General features: G+C 41.7%; 1 protein-coding gene across 2 annotated transcripts in view; it reads right to left on the bottom strand.

Annotated features, from left to right (window-relative positions):
• The window catches only part of cfap20dc (CFAP20 domain containing), a 64,129-nt gene extending 53,341 nt beyond the window's left edge, over window positions 1-10,788 (bottom strand). For both annotated transcript variants that reach the window (XM_055912308.1, XM_055912309.1), the window contains exons 1-4: window positions 8,808-10,788; window positions 8,614-8,703; window positions 6,193-6,286; window positions 5,990-6,062 (exon numbers count right to left, since the gene is read on the bottom strand). In XM_055912308.1, the coding sequence (XP_055768283.1) occupies window positions 5,990-6,062; window positions 6,193-6,286; window positions 8,614-8,703; window positions 8,808-8,828 (278 nt within the window). In that variant the 5' untranslated portion in view covers window positions 8,829-10,788. The remainder of the gene's footprint in view (window positions 1-5,989; window positions 6,063-6,192; window positions 6,287-8,613; window positions 8,704-8,807) is intronic.
• Window positions 10,789-16,015: the final 5,227 nt, after the last annotated feature.

Genomic DNA, 16,015 nt, shown 5'->3' with positions numbered 1-16,015 from the left:
TGGTACTTCAGATTATCACAGGTGTCTGTGCTTATTCCTGTCCCTCTGTGTGGCCTTATCACATGTAAAATATATAAAATAATTAAATAATATGATTTTAAAATAAAACATTTAATGACAAAGCTGAGAGGTACTACTAAGCTATAAGGGCACAAGGCGAGACCCAAATGCAGACACAGGAGGCAGATGGTTGATGTTACGGCAGATTTCCTCCTCTTCGTCTGAAGAGGAGGTGTAGGGATCGGACCAAAACGCAGAGTCGAAAGTGTCCATGTTTTATTAACAATTAAACTGAACACTACACGAAACAAAATAACCAAAAGATAATCTAACCAACAAACAGTCCCGTGTGGCACAACTACGTACACGGAAGACAAACACCCACCAAACACACGTGAAACCCCAGCTGCCTAAGTATGATTCTCAATCAGGGACAACGAATGACAGCTGCCTCTGATTGAGAATCATACCAGGTCGAACACAAAAAACCCAACATAGAAAACACACATAGACAACCCACCCCCACTCACGCCCTGACCATACTAAATAAATACAAAATAAGGGAAAATAAGGTCAGGAACGTGACAGTTGAGCTGCGATATATATTATAGCAAAAGGGGTAGGCAAAAGGCAGGTCGGGTACAGGCGAGAGTTCATAAACCAGGTCAGAGTCCAAGCGGTACAAGATCGAGGTCAGGGGCAGGCAGCGTGGTCAGGCAGGCGGGCTCAGAGTCAGGACAGGCAAGGGTCAAAACCAGGAGGGCGAGAAAAGGGAGACTGGGAAAAGCAGGAGCTGAGACACAAAACCGGTGGTTGACTTGACAAACAAGATGAACTGGCACAGAGAGACAGGAAACACAGGGATAAATACACCGGGGATAATAAGCGACACCTGGAGGGAGTGGAGACAAGCACAAGGACAGGTGAAACAGATCAAGGCGTGACATACTCTATTTGCATTTTTTTTTTTTTAAAGACGGTCATATCTAGGATAATTCTTCTATTTGATTTAGAATTTTAAGACCCCTTGAAGTGTCAAAAATGAATCTGATTTTTTTTTGTGGATCAGGAAACATTTGTTTGTTTTTTTTGTCACTAAATATATACTGTCTAACCACATTTTTTTCAACTGGTACATTGACAACTGGTACATTGGGGACATTCAGACGAGACTTGTGAGGCCTGTGGGCGTCCTAGAGCAAAACAACCGGCATGTACGTGTTCGTGAGTTTCACCTTAACACAGAGGGGTCACATTAGAGTGTAGTTCAAACTGACAGACAGAAGTTGGCAGATCGGCTGTACCAACTTCAGACTAGTCCCAAGACACGTGTGGGGGTCGTAGAGCAACACGGAGAAAACCATCGTGTTCTTGAGAGTCTCATCTCTCCATAGAGGGGTCATAATAAAAGTTTTTCTAGGCCAAACCGTTCAGACGATTTTGTGAGAAGACCGATTTTCGGAAGTGTTACATAGGCGGATGCGGTGGATTGAGACTGATCCAACTGATATCTCTAGCTTAAACTGACACATTTTTATGGAGATGTTTTTATTATGCTAATTATGCTAATTGATTTACGAAGGGAACACGAACATCAACCTTATTAATAAGGCTATTTTCTGTTGAACTATATGGTCTATTTACCAAAAACTCATGGACAATATGGACCAAAATATTGAAAATTAAACCAAAAATACAGAAGAAATTACTGAAGACTCCAGTAACTTTGGTAAATTACTGGTAGTTTTGCAACCCTACTTGTGAAATGATTCTAAGCAAAAACACGTAAGAATATGGCACATGGCTTGGGTTCTCCTCCGTCGTCAACACACACACGCGCGCGCGTTAACAACTGATCAAGCTATCTGGCCTACGAGAGCGTTACAGTATTAAGACCTTATTCTACTTACAGCTGAGATGGTGTGTTTAACCTCTATTCACACAGACACAAATTATGACAAGGCCTATCAATATGGCTGTCCTGATGCTAAACAGCCTCTCTCAGGGTCCCAAATGGTACCCTATTCCCTTTATAGTGCACTACTTTTGACTAGGGCCCATAGGACTCCGGTCAAAAGTAGTGAACTATATAGGGAACAGGGTGCCATTTGGGATATCCTCTGTCTCCCAGCATGTCTTTCCTCTGTAATGGGCTTTGGAACAGTGTTCACCTGTTACCTCTACTCCTTTCACTTGTTACCTCTTCTCCACCTAGCAGATATGATTAACCATCTCATCTCCTCACCTCGCCCAATGTCAGGGTACTACACTGGTGAGCACCAATTACTGTTACTGTGTTCAGTTCTGAATGCAATCATAATGTACTATGCTATTATTCATCTACACTATATATACAAAAGTATGTGGACACCCATTCAAATTAGCGGAGTTGGCTATTTCAGCCAAACCATTGCTGACAGGTGTATACATTTGAGCACACAGCCATGCAATCTCCATGAACAAACATTGGCAGTAGAATGGCCTTACTGCAGAGCTCAGTGACTTTCAACGTGGCACCATCATAGGATGCCACCTTTGCAACAAGTCAGTTTGTTCAATTTCTGCCCTACTAGAGCCATCCCGGTCAACTGTAAGTGCTGTTATTGTGAAGTGGAAACGTCTAGAAGCAACAACGGCTCAGCCGCGAAGTGATAGGCCACACAAGCTCACAGAATGGGCCCGTTAAGTGCTAAAGCGCGTAGAGCGTAAAAATCGTCTGTCCTCGGTTGCAACACTCACTACCAAGTTCCAAACTGTCTTTGGAAGCAACGTCAGCACAAGAACTGTTCGTCGGGAGCTTCATGAAGTGGGTTTCCATGGCCAAGCAGCCGTACACAAGCCTAAGATCACCATGAGGAATTCCAAGCGTCAGCTAGGGTGGTATTAAGCTCGCCGCCATTGGACTCTGGAGCAGTGGAAACGTCTTCTCTGGAGTGATGAATCACGCTACACCATCTGACAGTCCCGACGGATGAATATCGGTTTAGCGGATACCAGGAGAACGCTACCTGCCCCAATGCATAGTGCCAACTGTAAATTTGGCGGACAGTGTCCCGTGCACAAAGCGAGGTCCATACATAAATGGTTTGTCGAGATTGGTGTGGAAGAACTTGACTGGCCTGCACAGAGTCCTGACCTCAACTCTATCTAACACCTTTGGGGTGAATTGGAACACCGACTGTAAGCCAGGCCTAATCACCCCAACATCAGTGCCCGACCTCACCAATGCTCTTGTGGCTGAATGGAAGCAAGTCCCGCAGCAGTGTTCCAACATCTAGTGGAAAGCCTTCCCAGAAGAGGAGGCTGTTATAGCAGCAAAGAGGTGACCAACTCCATATTAAACGCCATGATTTTGGAATGAGATGTTCACATACTTTTGGTCATGTAGTGTATCTTCATCATCTGCAGGGAGGTATGGGGGGGGGGGAGGGAGTTTGAGAGAGAGAAAGTAGGAGAGGAGGACCTTATGAAATAGAGGGAAAGAAGCAAACTGAAAGCCTAAAGTAGCTCTTCTGGCCCATTTTCCACACAGCCCCCTCCTCCATCTGAACGATAGCTTCATTAACACTAGCGAGTAACCATGACCAATGTCTCTAATGGATTGCATTTTCTCCAGCCTGAAGTTTTACATAATTACACGGTACCGGTGACCAGGACACAATCGAAACGCTGCGTTTTTCCATTATTGCATCTTTATTAATTAGTGCTTCAGAATAACAAACACTACACAGAAAGATGATGCATGAAATTCATCAACATCACATCAATGTTTTCACTGCAGCGGGACCAACAAGTCTGCTCTGTCGAATGATACAGGGCCTATTCTCGGCCCATTATAGGGCCTATATATACCGGTAATACATTAAGGCCTATATTTACTCAATTTAGAACAATTCACAAAAGTGTTTGAAGAACACATTTGGCAGACCGAAAGTCCCAAACTGATTAAGTTTCCATTTCAACCGAATGAACTGCAAGTTACCAGCAAAGAAAGTGTGCAGCCAAGACCGTTGCTTCACTTACTTCACCCTCTTCATTATTGTGACTACAAATCAAGCCAGGGCTTTGAATATGATCAACTGCCAGCGCCTGTTTTCTAATCTGGAAATTAGTTTTGCAGCACAATGGATTATCTTCTTGCTAAAAGCCAATTCTACAAATGTGTTATTGTCTCTCTCAAATAGAAAAAGGTTGCTGAATTAAAAAGAACATTTGAATTGAATCACTCTAGATAATGTAACACCTGATTACTTTTGTTTATAATAACTTTTTAATATCCACCTCCATCGGAAGTGTTGATTTTAGCAATTCTGATTATGGAAATTCTTCTTCGGATGACAGGATTACACACAGAGTTTAGAGTGTATGCCATCTCTCCTTTACTGTGTACTAAGCACACTGATTTAAGTTTGTGTGTGTGTGTGTGTGTGTGTGTGAGAATGTGTGAATGAATTAATTAAAGTGTGTGTGTGCATGTGCGTGCATTTAGATGTGTGTGCATATGGTTGCTACTCTGTGAACAATGTGTAATCCTTTTGTGTAAAGCTAACCCGACCTTCAACATGATGATCTGCTACTGTAATTACATATACTACTGCCTGCAGAACAGAGTTTCCTAATGGGTCACACTATAAAGGTCCTGTGCCTGCCCAGCGTGACACAGTATAATGTGTCACAGAGATAAATCTCGTCAGTCCCTTCATTAAAATGGTCAGGTCCTATCAAACACATTGCTTCAGTTCAGACACACCATCACTGTGGGCTTTTATTCTTAACTTAATGAAGTTTCAGTAGACAAAAGATTACAGAATTATCCAATACTAACTCACTGTCATTATAATGAGGGTGAGAGAGAGAGAGAGAGAGAGAGAGAGAGAGAGAGAGAGAGAGAGAGAGAGAGAGAGAGAGAGAGAGAGAGAGAGAGAGAGAGAGAGAGAGAGAGAGAGAGAGAGAGAGCCGTAGGCAGACATGGCTCTCAAGAGAAGACAGGCTATGTGCTCACTGCCCACAAAATGAGGTGGAAACTGAGCTGCACTTCCTAACCTCCTGCCCAATGTATGACCATATTAGAGAGACATATTTCCCTCAGATTACACAGATCCACAAAGAATTCGAAAACAAATCCAATTTTGATAAACTCCCATATCTACTGGGTGAAATTCCACAGTGTGCCATCACAGCAGCAAGATTTGTGACTTGTTGCCACCAGAAAAGGGCAACCAGTGAAGAACAAACACCATTGTAAATACAACCCATATTTATGTTTATTTACTTTAACTTGTGTGCTTTAACCATTTGTACATTGTTACAACACTGCATATATATATAATATGACATTTGTAATGTCTTTATTGTTTTGAAACTTCTGTATGTGTAATGTTTACTGTTCATTTTTTATTGTTTATTTGACTTTTGTATATTATCTACCTCACTTGCTTTGGCAATGTTAACACATGTTTCCCATGCCAATAAAGCCTCTTGAATTGAATTGAATTGAATTGAGAGAGAGAGAGAGAGAGAGAGAGAGAGAGAGAGAGAGAGAGAGAGAGAGAGAGAGAGAGAGGAGAGAGAAGGAGAGAGAGAGAAGAAGAGGGAGAAGGAGAGAGGGGAGAGAGAGAGAAGAAGAGAGAGAGGAGAGAGAGAGAGGAGAGAGGAGAGACGAGAGAGAGAGGAGAGAGAGAGAGAGAGAGAGAGAGAGAGAGAGAGAGAGAGTCTGTGTGCATGCGTGCGTATGTCTACATTAAAAGGTAATGGATGTCTTTTGGAACCAATAAAACTGTCACTCTGTTTTCCTGAGGAATTAGTGGCTGGATTTAGATGATCAACTCATCTTGGGAGGAGGGAGAATACATGTGACCAGGGGCAGTTAGATTATGGCTGACAGACAGCTTCAGTGTTAAAGATGTGTGATTACAGTGGTTTTTCTGGTATGAAGCAAGGCGATGAAGTAAGTGAAAATAAGAGGATACTGGTCTGGTAGGCTACTTACACAAGCTCTGTAGAGAAGTCTTTACATTGGGAAACATTCACCTGGAGGACCAAGAATCTCTGTACCAGTCCAACTGGAATGACAATCAAACAAACAAACATTATTCAACCTAGAGTAAATTAGTAATAGTTTGTTTTTTCAATAGGAGTAGTTGGGTACAATATTCTTAGGTCTCGTTCAAACAGTATATGGTTGAGACTTACGAGCCATTTTTCCATCCTTTGGCATCTGCATTTTAATAGCTTGGCTGCTCCCCTCCAGACTGTACACAAAGCTCTTGACCTCTTTGTCAAACTCCTAGAGCAGAGCAATGCAAAAGTGCTAGATTATGATGATCAGGTTATTCATATCAGCAGCGGCAGATTGGCCATCTGGCAAATCTGGCAAATGCCAGATTGGCTGGACCATTTTTTGCACATGCCATTGCGCGGGCATAGGCCTATACCGTGCATTCGGAAAGTATTCAGAACCCTTGACGTTTTCCACATTTTGTTACGTTACAGCCTTATTCTAAAATGGATGAAATTGTTTTTTTCCCTCATCAATCTACACACAATACCCCATAATGATAAAGCAAAAATAGGTTTTGATATATTTTAGCAAAGTTATTAAATATAAAAAGCTGAAATATCACATTTACATAAGATTTCAGACACTTTACTCAGTACTTTGTTGAAGCACCTTTGGCAGTGATTAGAGTCTTAAGTCTTCTTGGGTATGATGCTACAATCTTAGCGCACCTGTATTTGGGGTTTCTCACATTCTTCTCTGCAGATCCTCACAAGCTCTGTCAGGTTAGATGGGGAGCATCGCTGCACAGATATTTTCAGGTCTTTCCAGAGAGGTTAGATCGGGTTCAAGTCCGGGCTATGGCTGGGCCACTCAAGGACATTCAGAGACTTGTCCCGAAACCACTCCTGCAAAATCTTGGCTGTGTGCTTAGGGTCGTTCTCCTGTTGGAAGGTAAATATTTTCCCCAGTCTGAGGTCCTGAGTGCTCTGGAGCAGGTTTTCATCAAGTATCTCTCTGTACTTTGCTCTGTTTATCTTTCACTCAATCCTGACTAGTCTCCCAGTCCCTGCCACTGAAAAACATCCCCACAGCATGATGCTGCCACCACCATGCTTCATGGTAGGGATGGTGGCAGGTTTCCTCCAGACGTGACACTTGGCATTCAGGCCAAAGAGTTTAATCTTGGTTTCATCAGACCAGAGAATCTTGTTTCTCATGGTCTGAGAGTCTTTAGGTGCCTTTTGGCAATTTCCAAGCTGGCTGTCATGTGCCTTTTACTGAGGAGTGGCTTCCGTCTGGCTACTCTACCACAAAGGCCTGATTGGTGGAGTGCTGCAGAGATGGTTGTCATTCTGGAAGGTTGTCCCATCTCCACAGAGGAACTCTGGAGCTCTGTCAGAGTGACCATTGTTTTTTTTGTCACCTCCCTGACCAAGGGCCATCTCCCCCGATTGACCAGGCGGCGAGCTCTAGAAATAACCAAACTTCTCCCATTTAAGAATGATGGAGGCCACTGTGTTTTTGGGGACCTTCAATTTTTTTTACTCTTCCCCAGATCTGTGCCTCGACACAATCCTGTAGCGGAGTTCTACGGACAATTCCTTTGACCTCATGCCTTGGTTTTTGCTCTGACGTGCACTGTCAACTGTGGGACCTTATATAGGCAGGTGTGTGCCTTTCCAAATCATGTCCAATCAATGGAATTTACCACAGGTGGACTCTAATCTAGTTGTAGAAATATCTCAAGGATGATCAATGGGAACAGGATGTACCTGAGCTCAATTTCGAGTCTCATAGCAAAGGGTCTGAATACTTAATAAGGTATCTGTTTTTTATGTTTTCGCTTTGTCATTATGGGCTATTGTGTATTTAATCCTTTTTAGAATAAGGTTGTAATGTAACAAAATGTGGAAAAAGTAAATGGGTCTGATTACTTTCCGAATGCACTGTATGTCCCATGGGTAATAGCATAGTGTTGAATTGAAAATGAATACGCCTATGATATTAGTTAGTGCACATAAAGATGTATGTAATCCATCTATGACGAACAAAAAATAAAAATTCTGGAGTCCTATTTTGACAGTAAAATGACAACTATAGTTTCATTGTCAACCCAAAATTCATGACAATGACTGGAATTAGTTAGCACATAAAAACATCTTGAATTATGCATTCCTGCTTGGACGTGTTAGATGAAACAACTTATTTTATGAATAGGCCTACCTCAGTAGTCTATTTTTCATTTATTATACTTCTTAAAACATATGAATGACTTCATAAGATGATAACTCATGATTTGGGTGTGATCAGAATTTGGGTCTGACCAAATCATGGGCTGGTGCCACCAACCTTAAAAGTGTAAAATGTTAGTCTGGTGCCCTGTAATAGTAATTAACACTTATTGTTGATTCAGGGGAACACATTTGACAGGCACTAATTTGCAATACAGCCTAAATCGGCTTGGCTTTTATAACGTATAACCTAAGGCGCAGATAGGCAGGGAGACATACAGAGAACAGGAAGAAGCACAGAGAGGGGAGGGTGCTATTTTTTCCAACCTACAATTGAATGTGAAAAATCATGCAATATGTCTGGCTCAATATGCAACTCACTTTATTTATAGCTGATTTTCCTCCACAAAGTTTCCATTTTGCAACAGGATCTTTCCCTTGTGCACTGAAGATCTCTACAGCAGCTCCACCCTTTGAAGGAAATGCCATTCGTTTTCATGACACAGACAGTGAGTGTTTGAGAGGTAACGGTCAGGCTATGTTGTAGATTGAAGATTTGTTAAACTAAGATTTACCTGATATTCGTTCTTAAACATGTTTCAGGTAGGATATCTTCTTTCCTTTGTCCACCACTAATGTTAGCTAGCTAGATAACATTCTGGACTGGTATTTGACCACTTCCAATAGCTGGCTACAGTAACGTTAGCTGGCTAACGTCATTTTATTTAACCTCGGCATGCATGTGTCTAGCCATCAGTCCAGTGTTAGCTTTACAGTCAAAGATTGTCGGCACGCTGGCCACGGGAGTGTTCCAAAACAGAGCAAATTCTCGAAATAATTCTTCATCCGTGAGTTTCAATGTTTACTAGCTAACTGGCAAATGCCAAAGTCTGCTAGCTAAAAACCACAGTCAAGTTCCCTAGTCATTTGAGTCGGGGTGTCTCCATGGTGACAAGACGCTACATTGTAGCACGAGGCTGCACTACTGTAACGAGATCAGGTCTAGCCAGTCTATCCCAGTCTGCATATGAGATAGTAAAATGTGTAGAATTGCAGGAAATTAACTTTAAAACAGCAAAAGACAGCTTCTAGACGGCCAAAAAATGCATTTTACGTACATGTCTTTAGTATTTTACAGATAGAAGGATGAAGGTCCAGTCCAGGAATGTCTTAACAAAATGAAACCAAAATATTTAGGCTGACATCCAGTGTCCAGAAAACAGGGTTTTGTGCTATATGCAAATATCAGCATTTATCAGCCAAATTACCCTATGAGGGTGTGGTGCCTGGACTTAATACTAAACAAAAATATAAATTCAACATGCAATATTTTAAACGATTTTACAGCTACAGTTCATATGAGGAAATCAGTCATTTGAAATCAATTCATTAGGCCTTAATCTATGGATTTCACATGACTGGGCAGTGGCGCTGCCATCAGTGGGCCTGGTGGAGCATAGGCTCACCCACTTGAGAGCCAGGCCCAGCCAATCAGAGTACATTTTTACCCAGAAAAGGGCATTGTTAGAAACAGAAATACTCCTCAGTTTCATCAGCTGTCCCGGTGGCTGGTCTCAGACGATGAAGAAGCCGGATGAGGAGGTCCTGGGCTGGCGTGGTTACACGTGGCCTGCGGTTGTGAGGCCGGTTGGACGTACTGCCAAATTCTCTAAAATGGCATTGGAGGCGGCTTATGGTAGATAAATTAACATTACATTTCTGCAGTCAGAATGCCAATTGCACACTCCCTCAAAACTTGAGACTTCTGTGGCATTGTGTTGTATGACAAAACTGAACATTTTAGAGTGGTCTTGTAACGACTGTCTACTTCGTCCTCCTCCTCAGACGAAGAGAGGCGAGAAGGATCAGAGGACCAATGTGCAGCGTGATAGTTATATGACATAATGATGTTTATTAAAGTAAAGACGAAACACGAAAACACTTCAACAAACTACAAAACAAATAACCGATGTAGACAGACCTGGACTCGAGAACTTACAAATGACGAAGAACGCACAAACAGGAACAGACTACCTACACGAACGACAAAACGAAACCGTCCCGTGTGGTAGACATACAGACACGGAAGACAACCACTCACAACAAACAATGTGAAACAACCTACCTATATATGGTTCTCAATCAGAGGAAAACGTAAAACACCTGCCTCTGATTGAGAGCCATACAAGGTCAATTAAACCTGACACTTAACATAGAACAAACACAGACTGCCCACCCAGCTCACGTCCTGACCCACTAAACACAACTATACAAAAGGAAAACAAGGTCAGGAACGTGACAGGTCTTTTATTGTCCCCAGCATAACGTACACCTGTGTAATGATCATGCTGTTTAATCAGCTTCTTGGATGGATTATCTTGGCAAAGGATAAATCCTCACTAACAGGTATGTAAACACATTTCTGAGATTTTTGTTGTTGTTGAGAATATGCTTATTGTGCATATGGAATGTTTCTGAGATATTTTATTTCATCTCATGAAACATGGGACCAACACTTTACATCTTGCGTTATATTTTTGTTCAATATGTGTGTGTGTGTACTGTATATATATATGGCTATATATATATATATATATATAATATATATATCCTATAATTAAATACTTAAGGATTGGAGAACATTTTACGAACAGCACCAAATATTGAGATGAGTGAGATGCAAGACTTCACTCTCACACAATCACGCTGTGCATGTGCACAGATTTGCTTGAGCCACGGGACCAAAACAGCGGAGAAGTTTAGCCTCGCGCTTCAACGCTCTTAGGTGTTGCAGAAATTGACACACTATGCTGTTTACTTAGTGAATCTACGTCATATTGCTGAGTCTAGCTTTAACATTTATCAATCAAAAGAATTGAAAGTAATGCTACAAATGTAAAGCAAACAAGACAAATGTTTAGGCCTGAAAAAAATGTGATAAATTACACTTTCAGGCATTAAGCTAGATCTAGGCAATAAATTGACTCATCTCAAAATTAGAGTAGAACAGTTTTGCATTTTCAAAATGACTAAGAAATATATCATGAGTGAGACATACATGTAAAGCAATCCTTCTGCCCCCCCCCCCCCCTCCCCCTTAAAAGATCTAGATGCACTATTGTAAAGTGGCTGTTCCACTGGATGTCATAAGGTGAATGCACCAATTTGTAAGTCGCTCTGGATAAGAGCGTCTGCTAAATGACTTAAATGTAATGTAAATGTAAGCTAATACAGTAAAACTTGACATCAAGTTCATGTAGTAAATTTATGATTTCTACAATAGCAACATTGTTGTTATATAGGACTTTAGAAATGGCTTTTTAACTGCTTAATAATTGAGTTATCACACAAGTTGAATAAAGTAGTTTAGAGTAGTTTTAAAAACTCTCAACTCACTGTTATGCAATTAAAATGCAATTACCAAATTATTATTTAACATCATGCCAATCAAATGTTGCTTAGTGTTATACCACAGGAACAATAACAGTTTAATCAAAGACAGTACAGTATTAAGATATGCAGAAACTGTTTCTCCAATAGAAATCCCCGATCACACTTGTAAGCGATGTCATGGCGATGTTGGCTAACTAAGCTCATGCATAGAAACACATCATCGGGTCTAACGGTCATCTATCGCCGAACTGCGCATGTGCAGTCCGTCAAATCAAAGGTTTTTCTTCGATATAAGGTTGTTTTTGGTGAAAATGAAAACTTCAGTCAGTTTGTCACTTTCACCAGGTTGGAGTAATAACCGCTGCGCTCCCGAGTTGCGCAGTGGTCTAAGGCACTGTATCTCAGTGCTAGAGGTGTCACTACAGTCCCTGGTTGGTATCCAGGCTGGATCACAACCGGTTGTGATTGGGAGTCCCATAGGGCGGAGCACAATTGGCCCAGCTTCGTCCGGGTTTGGCCGGTGTAGGCTGTCATTGTAAATAAGAATTTGTTCTTAACTGTCTTGCCTATTTAAATAAAGGCTAAATAAAAAATAAAATTAATAAAAATAACGTGTTTAACTATTTCAAGAGATTATCCCGTATTTTTTATTTGTAGTAAATGTGCAAAAAATTCTAAAAACCTGTTTTCACTTTGTCATTATTGAGTATTGTGTGTAGATTAATGAGTACCTTTTTATTTATTTTAATTTTAGAATAAGTCTGTAACTTGTGGAAAAAGTAAAGGGGTCTGAATACTTTCTGAATGCACTGTATGTGCATATTACTGTATGTGTGTGTGAGCAAATGATGAAGTGAGTGTTTGTATGCGTTGGAGTGTCAGTGCACGTAAATCTGTAGGGCCCTGTGAGCGTGCATAGCAAACATTATTAGCAAATAATGACAACATGACAATAACAGTAGCTTTAGATAAATACAGGTTAAATAAAAATGATGTAATGAGATGGAGGAAGGGATGGGATGAGTGTGCAGATTGTTGGGCAATCAGAAGTCACTAGATGCAGAATTTCATCAGGAGGGAGAGGAGAGAGGAAAGAGGCGGAATCAAGAGATGCTGCGGCTAGTTCTTCCTGTCACTTGTCCTCGACAGGCAGCCAGTTTCAGTCATGGGTTCAATATCATGGGCCTGGTTGAGTTGGAAGCCCTCTCACCACGTCAAGGCTGAGAGCAGTATTTTGTTTATAATTAAGGCCTTTAACTCCCTACTCTATCTTTGTAGTGTTTGACCTGATGGAGCTGGGATAGGTGTAGCAATATGGTGATGACTCAACCCTGCTGTGTAATGGACTCTGGGAGACTTCTGCCATGTTACATACACAAATCTAGAACCTCCAGATATGCAAACACTAACTAGAAACCAATGTCCAATTCCATACCAACCCTGGCCTAAAATTTGATTTGGAATTGGACACGAAAGATTAACGGTTAGGAAGAAGGGGTTATTAAGGACCAGTAAATAACTAGGCAATTGAACTGTCCATTTCAGTCAATTGAAAATGTTACTTGCAATGAATACATTTAATATGCAAATGTATACATTTACAGCCAATTTGAGCAAGTTTCAAATATTTACCAGCAAACAAATGGAAAAATAAGTAAACATTACTTTGAATACAAGACAGATTACATATGCTATATACTTACCAAACAACTTACCAACTTCACAGCCAGTGTCTGCAAGAAAACGCATCTTTATACACATTTTAAACAATATTACAACAGGTTATTAAGGTTATTTACAATAACATACAATATACAACAAGATGCAATGTAGTAAAATACCTATCGTTTTGAGGTGGGGAGCCGGCCAATTAGTGAAAACAAGGGTGGGGAAAACATCAGACAAAACAGATGACGGACGATGGACAGACAAATTCACACACATTGACGACATGAGACAAACAACACACATGAAAATGCTTTCCGCATCTCCTGCATCGGGCCACCTCCTTACCTTCTCTCACGTATTTCCCGACAGAAGCATTGGTCGCTGACCTTGGGAGGCCTGGACCCAGGACGGGGACTGGAATCGGCACCGGGAAATGGATTTGTCTGTTCCCCCTTTCTGCTGCTGGACTGCCGGCCACTCCACAGTCAGAGAGGTCCCTGGAAAAGATAAGAGAGAGGTGAGTTGTGAGAGAAACTCTTGGGTGGTGTCATGACCACTGGAGTCATTCACCTTAACAGTACCTACCTGGCAGCGAAGGTTATTTACCGTGACCCAGTGGTTTTCCTTGAGGTTGACTATCTGGAAAACCCCCTGGGCCAGTGTTGGTACTGCTGACAGCATGGCGATGCCTCCCACCGTGAGGAGGCCTCCTACTTCTGGATGCTGCACCTGCAAAAGAGCTTGAGCATGATCAATTGTAAAATTGTCTAACCAGGAGTGTGACGGAAGAATGACCCCCCGCAGGTCCTCCATCTGGCCACAGAGAATAGCTGGCCTTACCTGTCCCTGTTAGACACTAGTGATGAGAACCTCACTAGTGTCTTCTAGTCCAGGGCCTGGACTTACCTGCCCCTGTTCCTCCAGTCCGACGCAAGCCACCTGTGAGAACATTTGATGGATTATTGCAGTGTTATGAAGAGGATATGTACTTTTCAACCGTTTTTGAAAGTATAGCCTACCTCAAGCTGGTCCCTTTCCTACTCAAGGACAGAGAATCAGACTGATCCTCTTGGGTGGCTCGGACAGTTGACGGTCCTAAAGTCATTTGGAGAGAGAAATTGAAGAGGTAAATTTTTATGAGCTCAGCATAACTACCATTTCTTGCTTTCTCAAATGTCAACCAAAGCCTAACATACAGTTGAAGTCAGAAGTTTACATACACTTAGGTTGGAGTCATTAAAACTTGTTTTTCAACCACTCCACAAATTTCTTGTTAACAAACTATAGTTTTGGCAAGTCGGTTAGGACATCTACTTTATGCATGACACAAGTAATTTTTCCAACAATTGTTTACAGACAGATTATTTGACCTATAATTCACTGTATCACAATTCCAGTGGGTCAGCAGTTTACATACATGAAGTTGACTGTGCCTTTAAACAGCTTGGAAAATTCCAGAAAATGATGTCATGGCTTTAGAAGCATCTGATAGGCTAATTTACATAATTTGAATCAATTGGAGGTGCCTCTTTGCTTGACATCATGGGAAAATCAAAAGAAATCAGCCAAGACCTCAGTTTTTTTTTTTTTACCTCCACAAGTCTGGTTAATCCCTGGGAGTAATTTCCAAAAACCTGAAGGTACTACGTTCATCTGTACAAATAATAGTACGCAAGTATAAACACCATGGGACCACGCAGCCGTCATACTGCTCAGGAAGGGGATGCGTTCTGTCTCCTAGAGATGAACGTACTTTGGTGCGAAAAGTGCAAATCAATCGCAGAACAACAGCAAAGGACCTTGTGAAGATGCTGGAGGAAACAGGTACAAATGTATCTATATCCACAGTAAAACAAGTCCTATATCGACATAACCTGAAAGGCCGCTCAGCAAGGAAGAAGCCACTGCTCCAAAACCGCCATAAAAAAGCCAGACTACGGTTTGCAATTGCACATGGGGACAAAGATCATACTTTTTGGAGAAATGTCCTCTGGTCTGATGAAACAAAAATAGAACTGTTTGGCCATAATGACCATTGTTACGTTTGGAGGAAAAAGGGGGAGGCTTGCAAGCCGGAAAACACCATCCCAACCGTGAAGCATGGGTGGCACATCATGTTGTGGGGGTGATTTGCTGCAGGAGGGACTGGTGCACTTCACAAAATAGATGGCATCATGAGGCAGGAAAATTGTGTCTATATTAAAGTAACATCTCAAGACATGTTATCATGTCATATATATATACATACAAAAGTATGTGGACACCCTTTCAAATTAATTATTGGCGTTTTCAGACGCACCCAATTCTGATAGGTGTATAAAATTGAGCACACAGCCATGCAATCTCCAAAGACAATCATTGGCAGTAGAATGGCTTTACTGAAGAGCTCAGTGACTTTCAATGTCAGAGGATGTCACCTTTCCAACAAGTCAGTTCATCAAATGTCTGCCCTGCTAGAGCTGCCCCGATCAACTGTAAGCGCTGTTATTCTGAAGTGGAAACGTTTAGGAGTAACAACGGCTCAGCCACGAAGTGGTAGGCCATACAAGCTCACAGAACGGGACCGTCGAGCACTGAAGCGCGTAGTATGTAAAAATCGTCTGTCCTCGGTTGCAACACTCACTACCGGGTTCCAAACTGCCTCTGGAAACAAGGTCAGCACAATAACTGTTCGTCGGGAGCTTCATGAAGTGGGTTTCCATGGCCGAGCAGCTGCACACTA

This window comes from Salvelinus fontinalis, chromosome 3 (genome assembly GCF_029448725.1).
Source record: "Salvelinus fontinalis isolate EN_2023a chromosome 3, ASM2944872v1, whole genome shotgun sequence".
NCBI lineage: Eukaryota > Metazoa > Chordata > Actinopteri > Salmoniformes > Salmonidae > Salvelinus > Salvelinus fontinalis.
The sequence above is the reverse complement of the archived record's forward strand: the minus strand, read 5'-3'. Positions and strand labels throughout refer to the sequence as shown.